This window comes from Gorilla gorilla, chromosome 2, assembly GCF_029281585.2.
Source record: "Gorilla gorilla gorilla isolate KB3781 chromosome 2, NHGRI_mGorGor1-v2.1_pri, whole genome shotgun sequence".
In the NCBI taxonomy this organism is placed as follows: Eukaryota; Metazoa; Chordata; class Mammalia; order Primates; family Hominidae; genus Gorilla; species Gorilla gorilla.
In genome coordinates this window covers 167,047,748-167,074,481 of record NC_086017.1, presented here as the reverse complement: position 1 = coordinate 167,074,481, position 26,734 = coordinate 167,047,748, and the positions used below count along the sequence as shown (strand labels likewise).

Genomic DNA, 26,734 nt, shown 5'->3' with positions numbered 1-26,734 from the left:
TAACACTTAAATGCAGATACAATGGAAAATGAGTATTTAATAAAATGAAGTAAATACAGTAGATACTCAAAAGATTTCAATTATTCCCTAACCATCCTTTCCTTTCTCTCATGTTACATATTCCCTGAGATGACAGATTATTTCAAAATTGTCTGAATTGATTTTTCTTCAACATGAAGGTCTAAAGATGAATCAAACAAAATTCAGTTCTAATTTTTACCTGGAAATGGATGCCTGGAAACTAACTCTTCTGGAAGTCCAAGTTCTCTGCCCAAAATTCTCACTTCATCTTTATGAAAATCTTTCAGAGGTTCTATTACTTTTCCCTACAGGGAGGAAAGAAGCCAACCAATATAAACTAGTAACCAAGATGACATGGAAAACAAAGCGTAATAAATTATTGGCTTTTCCTGTTACCACTTTTCTTAGACTAACAGATTATTATTAAAAATGCATCTTTTAAAGTATTTGCTCCTAAGTGCCTATAAGGAATTAGATGAATATTTTATGTGTATTATTTCTCTTTGAAGCACATTTTAAACATAAGCTTTTTAAATATAAATAAATCAGGGTAAACCAATCCATCATCTCTGATCTAGTTCTCATTAGAATACAAAGCAATTAGAAAATATACTAGTGTTCCAAAATTATAATTCTCCAAATGTTATCATTGAGAAAATGAAAAGACAACTCACAGAACGAGAAAACATTTGCAAATCGTATATCTGATAAAAGACTTGTAACCAGAATATATAAAGAACATTTACAACTCAATAATAAAAAGATAAATAAGTCAATTAAAAAATAAGCAAAGCTAATGGGTACTAGGCCTAACACCTGGGTGATGAAATAATCTGTATAACAAACCCCTATGACACAAGTTTACCTATGTAACAAACCTACACTTATATCCTCGAACTTAAAATTATTTTTTAAAAAAAGGAGCAAAGGATACGAATAGACATTTCTCCAAGATACACAAATGGCCAATAAGCAAGAACATGAAAAAATGCTCAACATCATTAGCTATTAGGGAAATGCAAATCAAAATGAGATATACCACTTCATATACACTAGGATGACTAACATTTTTATTTACTTTTTTTTAAGACAGAGTCTCGCTCTGTCGCTCAGGCGGGAGTGCAGTGGCATAATCTTGGCTCACTGCAACCTCTGCCTCTCAGGTTCAAGCAATTCTCCTGCCTCAGCCTCCAGAGTAGCTGGGACCACAGGCATGCACCACCAAACCTGGCTAATTTTTTTGTATTTTTAGTAGATACAGGGTTTCACCATGTTGGCCAGGCTGGTCTCAAATTCCTGGCTTCAAGTGATCCACCTGCCTCAGCCTCCCAAAGTGCTGGGATTATAGGCATGAGCCACTGTGATGAGCCAGATGACTAAAATTTTTAAAAGTCAGATAACACAACCATAAAAAAATAGAAAATAACAAATTGTAAGCATTTGGAAAAATTGGACTCATTATGTACTTTTGGTTAGATTGTAAAATGGTGCAATTGCTATGGACAATAAGTTCCTCAAAAAAATTAAAAAGAGAACTACCATATGATCCAGCAATCCCAATTCTGGGCATATATCCAAAAGATAAACAAAAATGGATAAGCAAAATGTGGTATATACATATAGTAGTACATTACTCAGTCTGTTTTGTTTGTTTGTTTGTTTGAGACGGAGTTTCGCTCTTGTTGCCCAGGCTAGAGTGCAATGGCAGTCTTGGCTCATTGCAACCTCCGCCTCCAGGGTTCAAGCCATTCTCCTGCCTCAGCCTCCCAAGGAGCTGGCATTATAGATGCCCGCCACCACGCCTGGCTAATTTTTGTATTCTTAGTAAAGACGGGGTTTCATCATGTTGACCAGGCTGGTCTCGAACTCCTGACCCCAGGTGATCCACCTGCCTCAGCCTCCCAAAGCGCTAGGCATGAGCCACTGTGCCTGGCCCATTTTTCAGTCTTAAAAAAGAAGGAAATTCTGTCACGTGCTACAACATGAATGAACCTTAAGGACATTATGCTAAGTGAAATAAGCAAGTCACAAAAAGGCAATACTGTATGATTCCACCTATATGAGGTATTTAAAGTAGTGAAACATAGAAACAGAAAGCAGAATGGTGGTTACCAGAGGGTGGCGGCCAGAAAAAAGGGAGAGTTGTTTTTTAACGGGTATAGAGTTTGTTTTGCAAGATGAAAAGTTCTGAAGATCTGTTTTACAACAATGTGAATACACCTAACACTACTGAACTATATACTTAAAAATAGTTAAGATGAGGCTGGATGCAGTGGCTCACACCTGTAATCCCAGCACTTTGGGAGGCAGAGGTGGGCGGATCACCTGAGGTCAGGAGTTGAAGACCAGCCTGGCCAACATAGTGAAACCCCATCTCTACTAAAAATACAAAATTAGCCAGGCCTCGTGGCGCATGCCTGTAATCCCAGCTACTTGAGAGGCTGAGGCAGCAGAATCTCTTGAACCGGGAGGCAGAGGTTGCAGTGAGCCGACGTCGCATGACTGCTCTCCAGCCTGGGCAATAGAGTGAGACTCTGTCTCAAAAAAAAAAGAAAAATCAGGGTTAAGATGGTAAACTTTATGTTATGTGTTTTTTACAATAAGAAAAGAGATAACAAGTCTTGGTGAGGATGTGGAAAAATTTGAATCTCAAAGATTGCTAGTGGGAATGTAAAATTGTATCATCATTTTAAATAATAGTTTGGCAATTCATCAAAATGTTAAACCTTAAGACCTAGCAATTCTACTCCCAGGCATATACCAAAAGAAATAAAAACACATATCCACAAAAACTTATGACCAATATTCATGGCAGCATTACTTATAACAGCCAAAAAGTGGAAATAACCCAAAAGCCCATCAGCTGATCAAAGGATAAATACAATGCATTATACCCATAAGATGGAATATTATCTGGCAATAAACAGGAATAAAGTTCTGATACATGCAGCAACATGGATGAACCTTGAAAACATTACGGTAAGTAAAAGAAGCCAGTCATAAAAGACCACATATTGTACCATTCCATTTACATAAAATGCCCAAAATAAGCAAATCTATAGAGACAGAAAATAAATTAGTGGTTGGTAATTGCCTAGGGCTGGCAAGAAAGGAGGAAAGGAGGAGCTGGGGGGTGGGGGCAGGATGACAATGACAACAACAGGTAGAACGAGGAGTGACTGCTAATGGGTATAAGGTTCCTTTTTAGGGTAAGGAAAATGTTCTAAAATTAGATGTGGTGATGGTTATGCAATTCTGTGAATATTAGGAGGGAAGAGGAGGGAAGAATGGAAGACTTTCCATGTATCTACTTTATGAAAAAGTTCTCATAAACTTTTACCTCCTCTCTCAACTTTCTGATGAGCTCTGTGTCATTGTGATGGGTTTTGATGAGTTCAGCTTTGCCACTTGCAACAAGGGATGCACTTTCAATTAGATCAGGCCGTAAAGTACCTTGGGCAAGGAAAACCTCCTCTGGTTTCAAGTTCATTTCGCCAATTACTTCATTGGCAATCTATAATCGACAGGAGTAAAACAGCCTTGTAAGAGATAACTTTTTTTAAAAGCAAAAGTTTATACTTTCAGTAAATCTCTTAGGGTCCTTTAGAAATACTGATCAGAAAATAAAATCCACCAATCTCCAAAATAAACTCCTCTATGAACATGTCCTCTAACACGATTCAAAAAGGTACATGAGGCCAAACACAGTGGCTCACGCCTGTAATCCCAGCACTATGGGAGGCTGAGTGGGGCGGATCACTTGAGGCCAGGAGTTCGAGACCAGCCTGGCCAACATGATGAAACACCATCTCTACTAAATATACAAAATTAGTGGCCAGGTGTGGTGGCTCACGCCTGTAATCCCAGCACTTTGGGAGGCAAGGCAGGCAGATCACAAGGTCAGGAGTTTGAGACCAGCCTGACCAACATGGTGAAACCCCATCTCTACTAAAAATACAAAAACTAGCCGGGCATGGTGGCACACGCCTGTAATCCCAGCTACTCAGGAAGTTGAGGCAGGAGAATCGCTTGAACCCTGGAGGCAAAGTTTGCAGTGAGCCAAGATTGCACCACTGCACTCCAGCCTGGGCGGCAGAGTGAGACTCCATCTCAAAAAAAGAAAAAAATTAGCTGGGCATGGTGGTGCATGCCTGTAATCCCAGCTACTCGGGAGGCTGAGGCAGGAGAATCGCTTGAACCCAGCAGGCGAAAGTTGCCGTGAGCCAAGGTCGCTCCATTGTACTCCAGCCTGGGTGACAAGAACAAAACTCTGCCTCCAAAAAAAAAGGTATGTGAACATTCCATTCAAGAGCTTGAAATTAGCCATTGAGATAACCAATGAATTAAAGTCTATGATAAGCTGAATACATCTATTCTTAAAGACATCTATTCTTAAAATAATAGCCTGGCAATGTAAGCAAACATGTTTATTAAAACATAAAACAGTTGGCTGGGCATAGTGGCTCACACCTGTAATCCCAGAAGTTCGGGAGGCTGAGGCGGGCAGATCATGAGGTCAGGAGATCAGGACCAACCTGGCCAACATGGTGAAACCCCCGTCCCTACTAAAAGTACAAAAATTAGCTGGGCATGATGGTGCACCCCTGTAGTCCCAGCTACTCAGGAGGCTGAGGCAGGAGAATCACTTGAACTCAGAAGGCAGAGGTTGCAGCGAGCCGAGATCGTGCCACTGCACTCCAGCCCAGCCTGGTGACACAGCAAGACTCTGTCTCAAAAAAACAAACAAAAAAACAAACAACAACAAAAAAACATAAAACAGTTTCTACTGGTCAATATAATGACAATATACAATAAAACTCTCAGCCACATAAGAAAAAGGATTAAAATTAGCAAATTTGGTTATTTGATATAGTGACAAGGAAAAACAAATACTAAGATTCACATCAAAAATAGTACATGTTGAGGATATTAAAAACAAAGGTACCTTAACAAAAGTATCCCCAATGATTTTTCTTTTCTCTTCAGGACTTGTGGTCATATTTAACGTTTTGCTAATTCTTTTCCGTGGGGTTCTATCTTCATCTGATATTGGTAGGGTTGTTGTTCCATTGTAGAAAGAATGAGCAGCATTTATCACTGGAGGAAAGGGGAGAAGCGTTTTAAATTGGTATAACATGTTTTTTAATCAAAAATAACAAGTCAAAATACTGAAAGAAAAGCTATTTCTTTCCCAGGCTGAAGAGCAGTCCTTTGATCTCCCCTAAATCTGCCTACAAATTTCAATAAACTATTAATATTCAAGAATTATTGGCCGGGCCCGGTGGCTCATGCCTATAATCCCAGCACTTTGGGAGGCCAAGACAGGCGGATCACGAGGTCAGGAGATCAAGACCATCCTGGCTAACATGGTGAAATCCCATCACTACTAAAAATACAAAAAATTAGCTGGGTGTGGTGGCGGGTGCCTGTAGTCCCAGCTACTTGGGAAGCCGAGGCAGGAGAATGGTGTGAACCCGGGAGGCGGAGCTTGCAGTGAGCAGAGATTGTGCCACTGCACTCCAGCCTGGGTGAGAGACTCCATCTCAAAAAAAAAAAAAAAGAAAAGAAAAAGAACTATCAATAAATCCTGAGTAACAGAATTCAGATACAGGCACTCATTAAATTTTGTTTCTGTGAGAATCTCCTGGCATTTAGATCTAGGGCCATGACATCACAAATTATGCTGATTAGGGCCGGCGCGGTGGCTCACACCTGTAATACCAGCACTTTGGGAGGCCAAGTTGGGTGGATCACTTGAGGTTAGCAGTGTGAGACCAGCCTGGCCAAAATGGCAAAACCACATCTCTACTAAAAACACAAAAATCAGCGAGGCGTAGTGGCACATGTCTGTAATCCCAGCTACTCAGAGGCTGAGGCAAGAGAATTGCTTAAACCTGGGAGGCAGAGGTTGCAGTGAGCCGAGGTTGTGCCACTGCATTCTGGCCTGGGCAACAGAACAAGACTCTGTCTCAAAAAAAAAAAAAAAAAATGTATGCTGATTGTTTTCCCTCTCTTCAGTGCTTCACCAGAGCAACAAGCAGAAGCCACAGCAAGAAGCTTAGCCCCAAAGAAGTCAAAAGCACTGGCTCCTAAATGGAGTCAAAGTTGTTGGAATCACACCCTAGTGTCTTGTAAAACTAATATTTATGAACATACATTTAACAATCCTTGGCTTTTTATTTAATGATAAGAAACTAAAAACTAAGATCTCTATTTGCTAATAAAACTTAGCTACTGGAGGCCTTCACCGTAAGATGACAAGGCAGCTGGCTATTTCATTGTGGAAAAGCCAGTGAATTTGTAGGTCTTTCCTGGACCTGGTCAACTACCCAGAGAAGACATATCTACTCTCCTGCCTATTGGCATTCTGGCAGTTAAACAGAGGAAGTGGTAGGAAGAGGGAATCACCATTCAACATAGAGACTTTTACTTAATCCTGTTCTTAATGTAGAGTCTTACCTCCACCCTCAACTATGCCTGGTATTAGTAGGCTCAAGCCCAGAACCTCTCGTTTAGCCCCTCTAGAGAATACATCCACAGTGTTCTGATGGGGAAGGAGAGCACAGTTTGCTCCTGTGCTAAGGAAAAGGATCTGCTTCTCAGATTTTTAACTAATCCCTGTTTTAGGCTAACCCAGAGACCAATGTCCCAAAAAGAACCCAATGCTTCAAATTCCTGAGCCTCCCCAGAAGTCTACAGCACAAATCAGCTTGCTTTTTATTGGCTTCCTTCCCACCCCACCCCAAGGTTGTGAATTCCTCCATTCTGCTATGTCAGTTACCAGGGACATATCCAAGTTTTACAATTTGAAGGACTCCTTCAAGAAACAGAATAACAAATAAGATACTAAAAATCCTAAGTTATACTGGGATGGCTAACAAGTACTTAACTATACACAGAAATAATTGCAAATCACATATATACCACTAAACCCATACTAAGCACATCCCAGCTCATCTTTGTCTTAGCCTGATCTCAAAATGCCCACAGCCATTCCAGCACCACCTAACAGAAAACAAGTCAGAGTTGAAAGAAAATAAACAACTACAAATTATCAAAATATCTTGCAAATTTCACAAAAACATACCACCATGTGAAGATACCATTGGGAACCTTCCCAGGATGTTGGGAGAGACCCCCCTAGCTTAAACAGAGAAAATCCACCTCTACCCATCTGCTTTCCACTTTCCAACATTTTATTGAAACCATCTGTCTTCTGTCATCTCCTCTATCCCACATCCTTATGGTATTACACTGTTTTATGCTTTTACTGTTATTTTAGAGAAGTTTCAAAGAAATAGACTCATGTTCACATCATACTTACCTACAAGTCTTCATTTTATTCAGCCTTTTGGTATCAATTCCAATTAATTCCATAATATGTACAATAACTTGTATCATTAAACTACTGACCTCATTTCATTATAACTATCAATTGCACCTTGTTTTTAAAAAGTATAAAAGGTATCTACAAAAGTAAATGTTATTAAGGACTAAGAAGTTTACTAGTGGCCCTTTAAAAAAAAAAAAGTATAGAATCTTTACCTCTCCCACAATAAGCTTTTCTGTTTGCAAAATAATCTGTATACCCATACCTGAGGAGGGCTTGGGTAGCCTTGTACATAAATATCATTAAATAGAGTGGGAAAAGATAATTTCTTTTTTTTTTTGAGATGGAGTTTCGCTCTTGTTGCCCAGGCTGGAGTGCAGTGGCATGATCTCTGCTCACTGCAGCCTCCACCTCCCAGGTTCAAGTGATTCTCCTGCCTCAGCCTCTCGAGTAGCTGGGATCACAGGCGCCCACCACCAAGACTGGCTAATTTTTTGTATTTTTAGTAGAGATGGGGTTTCATCATGTTGGCCAGGCTGGTCTCAAAACTCCTGACCTCAGGTGATCCACCCACCTTGATCTCCCTAAGTGCTGGGATTACAGGCGTGAGCCACTGCGCCTGGCCAGGAAAAGATAATTTTAAAAGTGAATGACTAGAAGAGAACTGAACAGTAGCTAGAGAATGTTAATTTATCAATCTATGTTTAAATTAGCAGAATCAATAATTTAAAAATTTATACTGAGACCTCTCTTACACCAGAGGTAATTGTAAAAATAAAAAACATTTTCAACCTTGAGCATACTGAGAAAACTGTAATTGTGCTCATTTAAACCATAGGACTAGATTTGATTAAACAAGTTCTAACATGTAAGTTAACTTTTCTGAGGTTCTTCAATACCTTTGACCTGAATTCCAAGCTTTTTGAGGGCCTCTTCAACAGACTGGCTTTCTCGTTTTCTCATAAAGCCATTATCAATGTGTACAGCAATGACTTGTTCTTGGTTCAAAGCACGATTTAGCAAAGCTGTACAAACTGTTGAGTCTACTCCACCACTGAGTAAAACCTACAGGGTAAAATGAAAAATCAAACTGAGCAAAACAAGCAAAAAGAAAATAAACACTATTGGCACTATTAGCTTAAATCTTTACCTAAAAGTGCTATTTATACCAAAGATATGTATGGTAACTGGAAAAGCACTCTAAAACTGTAGAATATTTAAGGGCTGTGTTGAGGACTCTAACTCCTGGATTCCAATATTATTGATATAAATTTGTAGACTTCCAGATAATAATTTGCTTACCAAAACTTTTGACGTGCCTACTCTCTCTTTGATCTCTCGAATACACTCAAGTTCTCTGTTCTGCACGGTGAAGGTTCCACTGCATCCAGCTATATCATAAAGGAAATTCTTCAGTATTACTTTTCCATTTTCTGTAAGGCCAACTTCAGGGTGGAACTGTGCTCCATATAATTTTTTAGATTCATTTGCTATGCCTTTATAGAGAAAATAGTCACAAATTAAAATTTTTTCTGCTGAAAAGACTCAAGCAATAACCACAATTAATTTCTCACAATCTCTGCCTCTATGGTTTCTTTTTTTTTTTTTTTTTTGAGACAGAGTCTCGCTCTGTCGCCCAGGCTGGAGTGCAGTGGCATGATCTCGGCTCACTGCAACCTCTGCCTCCTGGGTTCAAGCAATTCTCATGCCTCGGGCTCCCAAGTAGCTGGCATTACAGGCGTGTGCCACCATGCCCAGCTGATTTTTTGTATTTCTAGTAGAGCTAGGGTTTCACTACGTTGGCCAGGTGGCCTCAAACTCCTGGCCTCAAGTGATCCACCTGCCTCAGCCTCCCAAAGTGCTAGGATTACAGGCATGAGCCACTGCTCCCAGCCAATTTTATTTGTTTGTTTGTTTTTTGTTTTGTTTTGTTTTGAGACGGAGTCTCACTCTGTTGCCCAGGCTGGAGTGCAGTGGTGCGATCTTGGCTCACTTGTCACCTCTGCCTCCCATGTCCAAACTATTCTTCTGTCTCAGCCTCCCGAGTAGCTGGAGCATGTGTGCCACCACGCTCGGCTTATTTCTTTTATATTTTTAGTAGAGACAGGGTTTCACCATATTGGCCAGGCTGGTCTTGATCTCCTGACCTTGTAATCCGCCCATCTCAGCCTCCCAAAGTGCTGGGATTACAGGCGTGAGCCACTGCGCCTGGCCTATTTTATTTTATTTTTTAGACAGGGTGTTTACTGCTCTGTCACCCAGGCTGGAGTGCAGTGGCGTAATCATAGCTCACTATAGTCTCGATCTCCTGGGCTCAAGTGATCCTTCCACCTCAGCCTCCTGAGTAGCTGGAACAACAGGTGCATGCCACCACACTCAGCTAATTTTTAAATATTTTGAAGAGATGGGGTTTTATCTTGTTGCCTGTTGAACTCCTGGGCTCAAGTAATCCTCCTGCCTCGGCCTCCCAAAGTGCTGGGATTACAGGTGTGCGCCACTGCACCCAGCCTTTTTCCTCTATAAATGTTAAAACTGGTATGTCTCAGTGGATTTTTAGCTATAGGAAAAGGAAATACATAACAAAGACAAAAACTACATTACTATAACCTTTCTTTATAAAGGTCTTTCTTGACACAGCAATTAATGAGGTATAGGACGTACATTAAGTTCTACGTAGAGATTGTTTCACAGTATTCTCACCTCTCCACCCAAGTTACTTCAGTTGCCTTGTCTATCTAGTGCATTGATAATTCAATTCTGGTTCTCAGTTGCACATGGTTTTCAAATGCATTGTACAGCTACCAAGTTCTTATATTAAAAGAATCTCATATATTAGACTTGTCAGAATATACTGTTTCTTTCTTGACTACTATTAACCACAAAAATATATTCAACTACTTGACAAATGTGTTTCTGGCAAATATTACCTATGGGGCAATAGATATTAGGCTAGGTATTTTACACGTGCATGTGTTACCCCTATTTTATGGCTCTGAGATATCAAGAAACTTGTATGAACTCTCAGGTAATTAAGTAACTAAATCAGGCCTGACAGGCTCCCAAACTCATACTCATTCTACTATACCACAGTACTTCACACTTTATTTGGCTCTCAGCATACCACTCTCTTGGTTCACTTATTTTACTGTCTATTCCTTCTGAATCGCTTTGCTGGTTCCTCTTCATCTTGCCCACCTCTACACATGGAAGTTACTCAGTCCTCAGCCCTTAAATCTCTTTTCTAAATATTCTAAGAGATCTCATACTCTCATCACCTTAAAATTCTGTCTGTATGCTGGTAAACCCCCAAATTTATACCTCCAGCCCAGTTTTCTCCTCTAAAGTCCAGGCTCATATATACAACTGCCTACTCAGCACCTTTGTTTTGATGTTTAATAAACCATCTTGAATTTAATATGCAAACTCAAACTCCTGAGGTCTTTCCAATCAGGTAAATAGAAACATCTTCCTTTTGGTTCCTCAGGCAAAAAAATTTGGGAGCTAAAACTTGATTCTACTTTTTCTTCCCCACTCCATATTCAATCTAACAGCAAATCCTCTGTCTCTCCCTTCAAAACAGTGGAATCCAATCACTCCTAACAATGTCTACCTCTATCACCCTAGTCCTGACAACTTCCATCTCTGCCACCCTGGTCCTAACAACTTCCTCTTCTACTGCTGTAAAAAAACCGGGTTCTTTTCACATGACCAGGAAAAGTTAGGCACGCAGACACTTTGAAGGGTAAGGGGGAATGGAATTTATTGAGAAAAAAGGAAAAAAACTCTCAGCAAAGTGAGAAGGCTTCCTGTTAACAGGCCCCCATCTCACAGATTGAATCCGAGGTCACTACACAGGAACAGGAAAGTCCAGGCTCCTCCCTCCTGCAAAGGGTGAGAACTTCTTGTGGCTCCACCCTGTTCTCCCAGTAGGCAAGCTGGTGGGAGATTCTCCAGGTACCCTCCCCTTTATCTTCCTCCTGCATCTATCACTACTATCCTGATCCTGACAACACTGTCTCTCTCCTGATTACTACAATAAATTCCTAGCTTGTCTTCTTGCTTCTCTTTCACCCTGTATCTTTTCTCCTCATCACAGCTTAATCCTTAAATTAGATCACATCTCTTCATCACTTAAAACCCCACCTCACTATGAGTAAAGCCAAAGTATTGCAGTGGCCCAAAGGTCCTGTGTTCTGGCATCCAACTACCTCTCTAACTTCACCTTCTTTCACTCTCCCCACCATGCTTACTCTGCTCCAACCACATGGATTCCTGCTGCTCCTCAAATATGGTCCCTACCCAGGATCTCTGTACTGCTGTTTCCTCTTTCCCCAAATATCCAAAAAGGTTAGCACTTATTTTCTTCATGTCCAATGTCATCTTATAGGAATGCCTTCCCTGAATAGCCTATAAAATTGCAACAACCCTAATCATACATATTCCAGAATACCCTCTTCCCCCGTTTTTTCAGTGTAAACACTATCTGATTCTGACATATTCTGTATTTCTTTATTGTTTACTTTCCCTTTTTCCAGTGTTAAACAAGCATTTTTGCTATATTGGTTTTGGGTTTTGTTTTCTTCTTAGGAGAGAGGGTCTTGCTCTGTTGCCCAGGATGGAGTATAGGGGCACAACCACAGCTCACCGCAGTCATGATCTCTTAGGGCCAAATGATTCTCCCACCTCAGCCTCCTGAGTAGCTAGGACTGCAAATGTGCATCACCACACCTGGCTAATTTTTTTAAAATTATTTTTATGTAGAGATGGGGTCTCACTATGGTGCCCAGGCTGGTTTGAACTCCTGGCCTCAAGCTATCCACCTTCCACAGTCTCCCAAAGTGCTGGAATTATAGGTGAGAGCCACCGCACCTGGCCTATTTTATTCATTGCTAAATCCTTGACACCTAGAACTGTGCATGACACATAATAGGTACTCAAATGTTTGTTGGATGAATAAAAATACACAAGCTTATCTACCACTGTTGATCTTTTTTTATGAAGTAAAAACCTTTTAGTATAAAACCATTCTTGGGCATTCCTATGCTAATATATTAGCATACATTATGCTAATGCCTGTTAAGTAACGGCAGGCAGATTACTAAATTCAGCATGTCCATGACAAATCTTCTTTTTCAACTTATTATTTAGGTGTGGTATCTCAAAGGGAACTTTAGTGATAAACCCACCTTTTTCTTTTACTAACTTCCAGGAATATTAGTGACCATTTACATTATTCAGGTAAGCAAGTCAAAACCCCAAACAGCCAGAAGTCAATTCCCCTTCCTCAAAAAATTAGAGAACAAAATGGTTTAAGAGCATGGGTCAGCAAACTTTCTGCAAAGGACTAGAGAGTAAATAATTTAGGCTCTGTGCAACATACACAGTCCCTGTATTTTATTATAACCCTTTAATAATGTAAAAATCATTCTTAGCTCCTGGACATTAAAAAAAGGCAAAAGACTAGATTTGACCCACAAGTCACAGTTTGCCAATCCTGGTTCAGAGAAATGTCTTGAGTACTTATTTGGGTGCTATGGGCTATGTATACCTAAGAAAGGAATAAAAGACAAGTAACTCTGAATATAGTATAGTATGAAGACAGCGAGTTCTCAAATTTTTCCTGAGTTACAAAAGTATAGTGTTTTATGTTTGAAAAGCTTATATTAGGATGAACATTTTTCAACGTATTTCAAAGCAAACCAGTAAACCAGTAAGTGAGAGACTTCTAGATAATCCTCCTATTATTAAATTCCCTTCATAACAGTTAATCCTACATTCATTATTATCTTTAAAAAAAGAGAAGAAAAATCAGAAGAAAAAGGAAAAATCAAAGAGTACCTCATACAGAAGCATATGCTTACTTTTCAGATAAAGTTTTTTAAATGAACTCTGCAAAATTTTTAGAATTTTCACCTGCTACTATGTTTCCAGAACGTGCCACAACCTTGAATCCATCAGCTACTTTGTCTACACTATCTCCATGTGTAAGCAAAACAACTTCTTCCTTCTGAAGGCCCCTAAACGTACAAAAAATAAAACACACAAATATCTTAATTAAAAACATGATTCATGGGTTCTTTTGTTTTAGAAACACAAGCTTGCCATACATGATTAGAAAAACAGAAAAAAAAAGTGACAATGGAATACTGCTAGAATTCAAATATTATGTCCATTACAAACAAAGCCAATAAAAAACCTTAAACCTTAAAAAAGGCAATCCATAAAAATTGGAAGGAAACTAGAACAAATACATATATGAAGTTGGTAGTATAACAAGACACACAGGAATAATTTCAAGAGATTACAGAACAATAATTTCAACATTATATATCTGTTGAGATTTATGTTAAGAACAGAGGCATTTCAAAGACCTTAACACTTCATTCGGTAGTCTTATGTAAGTAGTAATAGGACTTAGCACTGAAACTGTTATCCTGTAACTGTAAGTACAGTATAGATACAGGCATACTGTAGGTTAAAACAAATAATATAATTAGCAATCAACATTTTCAGCTTAAGAGTAGGGAGATACAAAATCAAAAGAGTTAGGTAAAAACCCTATAATCTTTCATTTTAACTGGAAATAAGTATACACTAATGATTCTGTTTTCCAATTCTAAAAGACTAGGTACTGCCCAACTCTGTTATCTGAAAGTCCTACAAACAATTACAACCCAGTACCAATGTGGACCTCTAGCGCCAAACAAATTAATGATACTTAGTTAAGAAAGTGTTACTTAAGAGACTTAAGTAACATTAATCAAATGTAATGTGTACACTTTCTCTGGACCCTGATTCAAACAAATCAACCATAAAAATATACTGTTTATGTTATGGAAAATCTGACTAAGAACTCGATATTAAATAATAATAAGGAACGGCCAGGCGCGGTGGCTCATGCCTGTAATCCCAGCACTTTGGGAGGCCGAGGCAGACCACCTGAGATCGGGAGTTCAAGACCAGCCTGGCCAATATGGTGAAACTCCATCTCTACTAAAAATACAAAAAATTGTGCCTGTAATCCCAGCTACTTGGGAGACTGAGGTGGGAGAATCACTTGAACCCGGGAGGTGGAGGTTGCAGTGAGCCGAGATCGTGCCACTGCACTCCAGCCTGGGCGTGCGAAAGAGTGAGACTCCGTCTCAAAAAAAAAAATTAAATTAAATTACAAAATAAATAATAAATAATACTAAGGAATAAAAATGTAAATTAAAAATAAAGCAAGAAGATAAAGTACATTAATGCCAAAAAGATATTTTGGGATTTGTTGTTGACATTGTTGTTTAGGAATAGCATAGGTTGTGATAGAGTCCCAGAATTTTAGAACTAGAAAGACAGAAAAATGTCAAATCTTAACCAAATCTTTATGTTTAAAGCTTCTTCTGGTATGTCACATACAAGATTCCTGAAATGTTTCTCAAGATGAGTCACATGAAATAAGGATTAATGTAAGTGTCAACACCTCTCCATTATGAAGCTGAACAAGCACTGGATTTCAAACTCATTTTGACAATGAGTAACTTCAGTTTAAAAAATTATTTTGAGCAACCTTGGCTTTTTTATTAATCTTCCTTTGAAAAATAATAATCTTCGGCAGGGTGCAGTGGCTCACACCTGTAATCCCAGCACTTTTGGAGGCCGAGGTGGACGGATCACGAGCTCTAGGAGTTTGAGACTAATCTGGCCAATATGGTGACACCCTGTCTCTACTAAAAATACAAAAATTAGCCGGGCGTGGTGGTTCACGCCTGTAGTCCCAGCTACTCGGGAGGCTGAGGCAGAAGAATCGCTTGAACCCAGGAGGCGGATGTTGCAGTGAGCTGAGATGGTGCCACTGCACTCCAGCCCGGGTGGCAGAGGGAGACTCCGTCTCGAAAAAAAAAAAAGAAAAAGAAAAATAATAATCTTTAAAAACAGATCAAAGAGTGAAAAGGGAAAATACAAATGTTGGTATCACAATATACGATTCCAAGTAGGGTTCCACAACTGCACAGGCGTTTTCAAATTTCTTAAATACCTTCCTTATTCCCTATTAACATCACCACCAACCCACATTGTCTTGACACTCAACTGGAAGGCAAATATGACAATTACACTTGTGGTCACTACTATACCCTTAATTTTGTTTATGAATTATAGAATCTCCAATTGCTAAAAATAATAGTATCAACTTTAAATTAGTTAATTACTATTGTTCTTATTCATCTAAAAATGTAATACCTGAATAATGAACATGTATTATCCACACTAATGTTGAAAACTCCATCTTCTCTAACACTTTTTTTGTGCACAGTACCTCCAAATACCTTATTCATCATCTGTTCAAAGAAAAAAATTAATGTTAATAGAAAAATACCCATTTTGTTATACTGATTTAATAATTTATATTATTTCTTTTCAGAATACCTGATATACCTGCATCCCCAAAATAAAAGGAGTTTAATAAATGTAGACCATTTGGTATTGTTATATATAACTATACAGTTATTAACAGGCATTGTTATAAAACAAAATTGGATTCAAAATTTGACCTGCAGTTAATTTCTGTCAAACACTGGCAGATTTTCCACTTAGTGTACTTTAATGAATTCATCTGCTTAAAAATAGAGATATCTTAATTACTTACATCTGAGTTTGATTTAAAAGCATTTTAAAAGGTATTCTGAGTTTAGAAAAAGATACAGCAGACAACAAGAACCTTGTACCAGAACAAGAATTAGACAATAAATTTTTCCAAGCTATTTAGTCTTTGGCTCCAAAGGAACAGTCTGAAAGCCTGCTGAAGGCTGTGCTGTAGAGATGGGATAAGCAAGAAAATCTGGCCTTTCAGTTAAGCTCATCTGTTCAAGTCCCATACGCTTATCGACTGATTTCAAATGGTCTCTTCAATTCAGCACCTCCACTGTTATTAATCTTCTTTTCTTATTTATCATTTACATGCTCCAAACTTCCCATATCAGATAAATATACACAAGATTTCTGCAAACATTAAATCTGCAGTGATATAAACACTCCCACTCATCTTAGTGCATTTGTTCCACAACAGATATCAGAAGATATCTGCCTTAACAATGTGTAATGCAGGTTGACCCATCCCCTGACAGAAAATAAGACAGATGACTTAAATAAATGTTCATTCTTATAACTCAGAGTAGCATATTCTTCAAAACCATTAGCAAATGGTGCCCTCTACATTCTCCTCTTAGGCATTCACAGTAAACTGTCCCACAATAAAGGTGTGAACTCACTTCAGCAGTAAAGACACCTGCTAGCACTTGTTTAACACAGTATTTGTCAAACTAAAGACTCAAAAACAAAACTCTCTTCTGTAGCACATTAACTAATATGCAATTTAAGAAACATTGCTACAGTCTAATCAGTTCCCTTGACTCTAGTCTTGCCCATCTTCCAGCAATATTCTAGAGACCTACCAATGTTAGCTACTACAATATAAAGATGATTGTGTTAGTCTATGATTAAATTCTTCATTAGCCCTCTAGCATCTACAGCAAGGGTTGGTAAATTTTCTTAAAGGGCCAGAGAAAAATATTGGCCTCTGCAGGCCCTACTGTGTCTGTAGCAACTATTCAGCTCTTGCCACTGTGGCTCAAAAGCATCCATAGACAATACTTATAAAGAAATGGGTGTGACTGTTGCAATAAAACCTTATCATGGACACAGACTTGAATTTTATTTTCACACATCACAAAATATAATTTTTATTCAATTTCCCAATCATTTAACAATGTAAAAAATCATTCTTTGCTTGCAGGTCATGCAAAAACAGGTGGTAGGCCAGATTTGGTCTATAGGCCATAGCTTACTGATGCCTGGTCTACAGGATAAAATCCAAGTTCCCTATATTAAACACAAGACTTCCTTACTTGGCCCTTGTCTAATTTTTGGATTCACCTTCCCTCTCATTTCCTACTCCAGTCCATTCAAACTAAAGTGATTATCAAAATAGACTATGTTCTCTCCTCCATGTCTTCAGGTCTCTTCACAGCCCAAGGGCCCTAGCAAAGTATGTGGCCAGTATGGTTTCCTGGATAAACCCCAAGGTTCTAACTGCCTCAAAGAAACCCATATAGTAAGTACTCCAGGTCCACCACCTAATCAGATCAGCTCCTCTTATCTTTCTTATACGTCAAAGTTTTATAAGTTTTAGATTGGGAAGGGAGAAAGGGAAGGAAATTCTGCCCAATAAAAATAATTTGACAAAATCTTGTGGGAGTATATAAAGAAGCCAAGTGAAACCATAAAGAGTGAAGAGATGAGTCACAGTCCAGAAGGTATCTGCAATATATATAGTTGGGAAAAGTTTAATATCCAGAATATATAAAGGCTCCCACAACACAATAACAAAGACAATTTAATATAAAAATGAACAAGTGTCTATAGTAAAGTAAACACAAATGGCAAATAAACGTATGAATCTTACAATAACAAGGAAAATTAACTTTAAGACTACAACGTGACCCCCATTTAATACCTTTGCAGATAAGAAAATACAAAAAAAAAAAATCTAATCATGTCAAGGGTTGGCAGGGATATAGAGCAGAAGATTTTTTATATATTGCTGTGGGAACATAAACTGAGGGAAAAAATATCATTTACCTAGTGAAGCTGAAAATGTACATTATGACCCAGCATTCCTACTGCCAGTTACCCTAGAGAAAATTTTGTGTATGTATAACACCAGAAAACAAGTAAAAAAATATTCATGGCAATATTGTCTATAATAGAAAGAAACTAGAAAGCCAACATTATGAACACTGGAATGTAAAAGTAACATGCTATATTCAAACAAATTCAATAGTGAAAATGAATAATTTACAATAAAATGTACTAACATGAATGAATCTCAAAACCAAAGTTGAAAATAATACAGGTAGTATGACTTCACTTATCTATAGGTCAATCGGCAAAACTAATATATTATTTAGGAATATAAACATATGCATAAAGCTATACAAAAAAGAAAGGGAATGAATAACAAAATTCAGGAAAGTTGATCACCTCTGATAGGAAGAGAAGAATGTGAATGGAGACATACAAAGAAAGTTTCAAAAGCTCTACCAATATTCTATTTTTTAGGCTGGGGGATGTAAATCAGTAAGAGATATAAAGGGAGCAGTATAGATATTTTTCTTCTAAAGCAAAGAATCACCAGGAAGCAATTAGAAAGTCTCTGACAGGAGAGTCCAGTTAGTGGGAAAAGATGGTATATAAGACACTGAAATTGCTCAAATTTCAGAATGTCATGGGGGGCGAAGGTATACACTTAGGTCCTAAAATTACCCAACCTAGTCACTAAGTGGCAGTCCTTTATAAACAACACGTTAGCTAGATGGCATCATCTATATCATTATTTTATGGAAGGACAAATTCTGCCCAAATAACCAAGATCGGCATATCCCATTATCTTACTACAAAAGTTCAGATGATAATAAAGGCAAAAATTGTTATGCATTTAACATCAGCAGGCCTGGCTTTGGCTATAAGACATCCTAGTGAATGACAGAACAATTTGGCCTTATAATTATATCAGGAAACTGACATAATGTGGAAACACTAAGCCATTATCTCTTAAATTAAAGGAGCATTTTTCAGACATATTTCACTATAAGTAGGCCTTAAAAATATATCTTGTGAGATTCTTCCTTAGGAAATGTTACAAAGCCTCTCAATATACTAACAACCATTTAATATAATTATAAGTTGTGCTATATGATTAACACTGAGTACTCTGACAAAGAAAATCAATAAATTAAATAAATACATTACACCCTGGGACAAAAAAAAAAAAAGAAGCCAGCCAATATCCAATATTCAACTCAATCAGGGTGCAGGCTCTTCTAAGACTACTAGATGGAAAAAAATCTTTCTTTTTGCCAAGTCAAACTCATAATCAAACACTTTTCAAAGAACTTTGAAAGGAAAAAACAGGCTTTTACTGTAAAATGCAAAATTGTACACCCACTTTGGAACACAGTTTTGGCAGTTTCTTACAAAACTAAACATACTCTTAACAACTTAGTAATCACTCTCCTTAGAATATACTGAAAAAGTCGAACATTTATGTCCACACAAAAACCTGTACATGGATGTTCATAGCAGCTTTATTCATAATTACCAAAACTTGGAAGTCACCAAGACGTTAGTAGATGAATAAGTAAACTGTCACTTACTGAATGAGTGAGTGAATGAACTGTGATACATCCATACAATGGAGTATTATTCAGTGCTAAAAAGAAATTAGCTACCCAGACTGAAAAGACATGGAAGAACTTTAAATGCACATTACTAAGTGAAAGAAGCCAATCTGAAAAGGCTACATACTGTATGATTCCAACTACATGACATGCTGAAAAAGGCAAAACTATAAAGACGATAAAAAAATATCAGTGGTTGCCAGGATTTGGGGGATGAACAGGTAAAGCACAAAGGATTGGGCAGTCGAAAATGTATAATACTACAATGGTAGATATATGTCATTATACATTTGTCCAAAACAATAGAATGTACAAAAATCAAGAATGAACACTAATCTAAACTAAAGACTTTGGGAATAATGATGTGTTGATGTAGGTTCATCAGTTATATCAAATGTATCACTCTGGTGTGGGATGTTGATAATGGAAGAAGCTATGCATGTGTAGAGGTTGGAGGTATATAAGATATTTCTGTACCTTCTTAATTTTGCTGTGAACCTAAAACCCCTCTAAAAACAAAGTAATTGAAAAAAAAAAAAGAAGAGTATCTTATCTCAAGATCTCAGTAAGTCCCTACTTATTCTTACTTTTTTTTTTTTTGAGAAGGAGTTTTGCTCTTGTTGCTCAGGCTGGAGTGCAACGGCATGATCTCCACTCACCGCAACCTCTGCCTCCCAGGTTTAAGCGATTCTCCTGCCTCAGCCTCCCAAGGAGCTGGGATTACAGCCATGCGCCACCACGCCCAGCTAATTTTGTACTTTTAGTAGAGACGGGGGTTTCTCCATGTTGGTCAGGCTGGTCTCGAACTCCTGACCTCAGGTGATCCACCTGCCTCGGCCTCCCAAAGTGCTGGGATCACAGGTGTGAGCCACTGCGCCTGGCCAAACTTTTGTATTTTTAATAGAGACAGGGTTTCCCCATGTTGGTCAGGCTGGTCTCGAACTCCTGACTTCAGGTGATCCACCCGCCTCGGCCTCCCAAAGTGCTAAGATTACAGACATGAGCCACCACGCCTGGCCTATTCTTACTTTTGACATAAAACCGAGGTACATATACTTATTAATTAATGTTACAATGGAGACACCTGACAGACACCATCTTACCCAAATAATCCAAGTTAACATCACCTATCATGCCACAAATCCACACCGTGTGCCTCCTGATAAGATGCTCTGAGAAGCACAGCACCAATTCTGTGATACTACTGCCAAAAGTTCATAACCTGAATCTAACAATGAGGAATCATCACAGAAACCAAAGTTGGGAAATGTTCTACAAAATAATTAACACGTACTTTTTTAAAATACTTTCAAGCTCATGAAAGAGAAGGAAACACTGAAGAACTATTTCAGACTGAAAGAGTCTAAAGAAACAACAACTAAAAACAACACATAGTCCTGACTGATCTGTGGCCTATAAGGGATATTGAGACAAACTGTGAAATGTGAAGGAGTCTGTGGATTAGATTCTAACAATGAGTAAATGTTAACTTTTCTGACCTGGATAGTTGTACTGTGGTTATGCAGTAAGAGTGTCCTAATATTTAGGAAATGTAAGTAGCAGGGCATCACGTGTGCAACTTTCAAATGGTTCAAAAATGTCAACAACTGGAGTAGTGGGTAAAGGTATACAGGAGCTCTGTGTACTATTTCTGAAAATTTTATGTAAATTTGCATGTCCAAGGTTTTTTTTAATGGATAGTGTTTTGTTACATGAAACAGTGTACTTACTACTTTGAAAATAGATTCCCTATCAGGCCAGTTCTGCCATACTAGTGTGGCAATTCACATAGTTGTAATATGCACAAGTTATCTCATCCAACTAAGTATCCTAAATATCCTAAAGAGAGAAAATACTAATACAGTATGACTCACAAACAGAATAAAATATAAGTAAGCTTTCAAAACAAATTTGCTGACATACCTGCATGCCATAGCAAATTCCAAGAACAGGCTTGCCAATAGTGAATATTGCTGGATCAAACCAGGGAGCATCTTCAGCATACACAGAATTAGGTCCTCCAGAGATGATAATAGCACTGTGATTTAAGGAACAATCAGTGAAGAATCTCTGTTAATTTTTATACAAGGTCTATGCCCTCTCTCCCTTGTACCACTGAGGGAAACAACACAGATCCAGAAATTACATTGTTTTTGGTAGAATGTAGCAAATTCTAATTATATCACAGCGAATTGTCATCCTACATGGTTTAATTATTTTTACTGTACTTTACTGCAATGTTTAGAAGTCTATCAATTCAGCATTTACTTGTTAATAAGCACAAACTTCCAAATAGATAATACCAATGTTTCTACCAACAGATACTTAGCATGGATTTGTTTTACTTGTTTCCTTATCAATGGAAGAAGTACGTAAGAATTCTAGAGATGGTGAAAATACAGGTCTTCTCAGAGCCTAGCAGGTCAAAGAACAACAACTGAAGGTATCATGAAGGCCCTGGATGGCTCAGAGCAAAATACTCTACAACAAAAGACGGCAGAATAGAAAGTATACATTACCCAACTTTGCCTGTTTACAGCATCCACCATCCCCAACAATTTTCCCTGAGCCCAGGAAAGGAAGCTAGTAACACTTCTGCCCCCACATGCCCTGCTCTCAGAAATCAGGTCAGTAGTATAATTTAGCTATCTTATAATTTGCAGAGCATGGGTTAACTTGGGAGTCAAACTACTATAATAAGGGAAAACTGCAAACTGAGGCCTATGTTCCTCTCCTGGCCACTAATACATCTACACTGGCCATGAGTATTCACTCAAAAAAACTTAAACATTTTAATATCAAGAATTTCACAAAAATTCAGATTTCTGGAATTTCTTCAGGGAAAAAAAAATCTGGAAACACTGGGCCTTCACTCCTGCATAACTACAACCAATTGGAATCATAAAGAGGCTTGCACCTTCAAGCTGCACATGCTCTCCAGTTTGCCACACATGCCCACTCACACAATGAAGGTATACTTAGGCCCTTTATTCAATTTAAGGTACTCTCTAACTCACTTTGAGTTTGCAGATAAATCTGATTTATCTGTATTTCAAAGAAAAAGGCATTGTAAAATCTAATCAAAACTTACTTACAAATTTGGACTGCAACACACTTTTTAAATAGTGATTCCCTGTCATATAAAAATATACAAAGTATATTGCTAGATTTATAATACATCCAGAAGAACAATACAACATAAGTCAAATTTATTAAAAAAAAAAAAAAAATCTCAGTAAGGCCGGGCATGGAGGCTCAAACCTGTAATCACAGCACTTTGGGAAACAGAGACGGGCAGATTGCTTGAGCCCAGGAGCTCGAGACCAGCCTGGGCAATGTGGCAAAACCCCATGTCTACAAAAAATTTAAAAAAATAAAAACCAAAACAGTGAGAGAAAAAAAAAAATACTCAGCAAGCTAGATCATTTTTTAAAAAAACAGCAACTTCAATGAGCTCAAAAGCACCTTTTGAACTTTGTATGGGCAACCTGAGATGTGGTAAACATTTGTTAGTGTGTGTCCTGCAAAAGAGAGATGGAAGACAAGCTACTCAGATGATAAATATGATATATTTAAGATAACAATTCTAAAGGGGGATGGGGTTACCCCTAAGGGTAGATCTATAACCTAACTCCTTAAAAATACAGAAGGTAACGCCGGGCATGGTGGCTCACACCTGTAATCCCAGCACTTTGGGAGGCCGAGGCGCGTGGATCACGAGGTCAGGAGATCGAGACCATCCTGGCTAACATGGCAAAACCCTGTCTCTACTAAAAATACAAAAAATTAGCCAGGCATGGTGGCAGGTGCCTGTAGTCCCAGCCACTTAGGAGGCTGAGGCAGGAGAATGGTGTGAACCTGGGAGGCGGAGCTTGCAGTGAGCAGAGATCACACCACTGCACTCCAGCCTTGGTGACAGAGCGAGACTCCGTCTCAAAAAAAAAAAAAACAAAAAAAAACAGAAGCTAAAATTCTATAAAACACATACTTAATAATCAAGACCTCTAGATTCTATTATATTATATTTAGTTTCACAAAGGATAACCACCATGGGACTGTCCAGTACCCCTTAATCTGCTAAAGAACTCTAGGATGTAAGATTCTTAGTGCTATTAAAAAAACAAAAAAGTCATGGACTTAGTTAAGGATAAAACTCAAGTAGTACTTAAACCAATTAAGAAAGTCTTATTTCAACAAATCTTTAAAAGCTAATCACTCTTTGAGCCTTCCATTTCTACCCTGCTATTCTAAAAGTAACTTGCAATCACAAGGCCCAATAAGCCGTAATTCATTCCAAATACCAATTTTATGTATCAGGCAGATCAAGCTTCTAAAAATAGGTGGGCCGCGCGGGGTGGCTCAAGCCTGTAATCCCAGCACTTTGGGAGGCTGAAACGGGCAGATTACCTTAGCTCAGGAGTTCAAGACCAGCCTGGCCAACATGGCAAAACCCCATCTCTCCTAAAAATAAAAAAATTAACCAGGCATGGCGGCACATGCCTGTAATCCCAGCTACTCCGGAGGCTGAGGCAGGAGAATCTGCCAGGTTGAACCTGCGAGGCAGAGGCTGCAGTGAGCCAAGATCGCACCACTGCATTCCAGCCTGAGCGACAGAGTGAGACTCCATCTCAAAAAAATAATAAAAAAAAATAAAAATAGGTAGGTTAAGATGTCTCTCATGTCATAAAATGTTCTAGAAAAGGGGTGGTCAAATAGTTATTTCTACAGAAAGGATTACAGTAATAAAAGCCACAGCAGTATAGTTTCTATTCTCCTACTACATAAGGGAAATTCTAGGTACGAGCTGAACCTAGACACTGTTTATGATCAAGTGACATGAAACACCATTAGATTTCTCTTGCCAAGTATTCAGCTATCCTATTCTAGTATCTGTTTAGTCTGTTAGTTTGCTGGGGATTTTTTGTTTGTTTTGGGTGAGGGGAATGATGGAGCTCTGATTTGACAGAGAGCCATTCAGATTTATCACAGTTTTTTGATCCCTCTAAAAAACTAGTTCTTGCTGGTAAATAAAGTCAGCTGAATTAGATAAACTCAAGGGTCCCTTATTACTCTAAAATTCCATAGTTTAAAAGAGTCATTTGTTATCTGTATCCTAACACTAAAGCAGAGTTAAATTTAAACCCGCCTTTTATAATTTCTAATTCACTCTACTTCAGAACCAACAAAACACAGGATAATGCACACATGTCTGTGAAGTCTTTAAAAGTTCTTTTAACCACTTTCACACTGGAAAGACAATTCTTTTAAGAAAAATAAAATTTTAAATTTTGGGAGAAGCATAGTACATCTAATATTAGAGTTTAAGAGCCAATTAAGGACATAAACTACAGTTGCTTGCTTCTACGTAACAGTCTTAATCTAAGAAAAAACAACAATAAAAAAAAAAGCATTAAAAAGCATGACACTGGCCGGGCACGGTGGCTCATGCCGGTAATCCCAGCACTTTGGGAGACCTAGGTAGGTGGATCACCTGAAGTTAGGAGTTCGAGACCAGCCTGGACAACATGGTGAAACCCGTTCTGTACTAAAAATACAAAAATTAGCCAGGTGTGGTGGCATCCGCCTGTAGTTCCAGCTACTCGAGAGGCTGAGGCAGGAGCATCACCTGAACCTGGGAGGTGGAGGTTGCAGTGAGCCAAAATCGTGCCGCTGCCCTTCAGCCTGGGTAACCAAGTGAGACTCCGCCTCAAAAAAAAAGAAAGCATGACATTAACCAAAAATAGTTGTTAAAGGAAGAAACTACATAAGCTGGCTGTTATTTTGACTAGTTCTAAGGGTACAAGCTGTCAAAATTAGCCCATATATTAGATTTAAGAAATCTCCATACTTTAGAAACTAGTCTATTGGGATAGGAAGCAAAAACACTTATTGTACACAGACTTCGTCTCTTTGGAGTATTCTAGCCAACTTCCTACTTTCCTTTGATGAAATGCTTTTAAGTAAATGAATGAATGGCCACAATAGCTACATCTAACTCTGACCCACAAATCCTATAAAACATAAAATACTCAAATGATAATAAGTTCTTTTAACTGTACAATTAAAATTAATCTTTTTAAACTGAAAGCTTAAATTTTTCCTTTTTCTCCCCAAATCAGAGCCATGGGAAATTTCTCATAAAACCATTCCATATCTTATTTTCGTACAAAAATTCAGTGCTCAAGCAAATTAATAATAAAATATTCCACAATCTAAGTTCAATCTCCTCATGAAAAGATTAGTGAAAAGTCTACCGGAATCCTTGTTCCTTTATAGCAAATGCTGGTGTTTCCAAGGGGAAAATTTCAGACTGCACGAACAGTTCCCTCACTCTTCGGTCTATGACTTTCCCGTACTGAGCACCAGCATCCAGAATGACAACAGCTCCTTCATAGTGGTGGTGGCCATCCTTAAGGTCTCCTCCAGCATTCTCCAGCTGCAAATATCAATACAAATACAAAGTCTTAATTATGAAAATTAAAGCTACAGTACTTAAAAAAAAAATTAATGATCACTGTCAGCTCCAAAAACACATAGGAATGAAAACTTAGGACTTTCTGAGTTACCAATTCAAAATACCCCTTTTAAAGGGAAGATTTTAATATGTATCCATGCATGGGCATATATTAAACACTTAAACTTAATAAATCTTACCACTTATTGACTATGTAATATAGTGATCGTGTGTATATATATCTTATATGCATGATCTAATGGTAGGATGAGCACACAATCCAGCTGCGCCAAAATATAGTCCTGGTTTATGTTTATTACATGGGCATTATTATTAACAGTGCATCCTTTCAATCTCAAAGTGTCCCAGTTTGGACAATAAGTTATTTGGTCACCCTATCAATAGTCACAACATTTTTATGAGGGATATATACTGATGGGGAAACTAGAAGTTTGACGCTAGAGTATAAGCATGGCCAAATTCACTGTGTTAGGATTTTTTTTGTATTATCTGAGGAAAATGATATATATGCATCTAACTCATAACACTAAGATTTTTAAAAGGCCTTTTAGGCCGGGCGCGGTGGCTCACGCCTGTAATCCCAGCACTTTGGGAGGCCAAGGCAGGTGGATTACCTGAGGTCACAAGTTCAAGACCAGCCTGGCCAACATGGTGAAATTCTGTCTCTACTAAAAATACAAAAAATTAGTTGGG

General features: G+C 38.3%; 1 protein-coding gene across 2 annotated transcripts in view; it reads right to left on the bottom strand.

Moving 5' to 3' along the window:
• GMPS (guanine monophosphate synthase) overlaps positions 1-26,734 on the bottom strand; it is an 81,144-nt gene that overhangs the window by 15,959 nt on the left and 38,451 nt on the right. For both annotated transcript variants that reach the window (XM_055381879.2, XM_004037882.5), the window contains 9 exons: positions 25,821-26,002; positions 21,490-21,604; positions 15,572-15,669; positions 13,265-13,368; positions 8,654-8,847; positions 8,251-8,416; positions 4,967-5,118; positions 3,362-3,535; positions 221-326 (listed from right to left, as the gene is read on the bottom strand). In XM_055381879.2, coding sequence (XP_055237854.1) covers positions 221-326; positions 3,362-3,535; positions 4,967-5,118; positions 8,251-8,416; positions 8,654-8,847; positions 13,265-13,368; positions 15,572-15,669; positions 21,490-21,604; positions 25,821-26,002 — 1,291 coding nt within the window. The remainder of the gene's footprint in view (positions 1-220; positions 327-3,361; positions 3,536-4,966; positions 5,119-8,250; positions 8,417-8,653; positions 8,848-13,264; positions 13,369-15,571; positions 15,670-21,489; positions 21,605-25,820; positions 26,003-26,734) is intronic.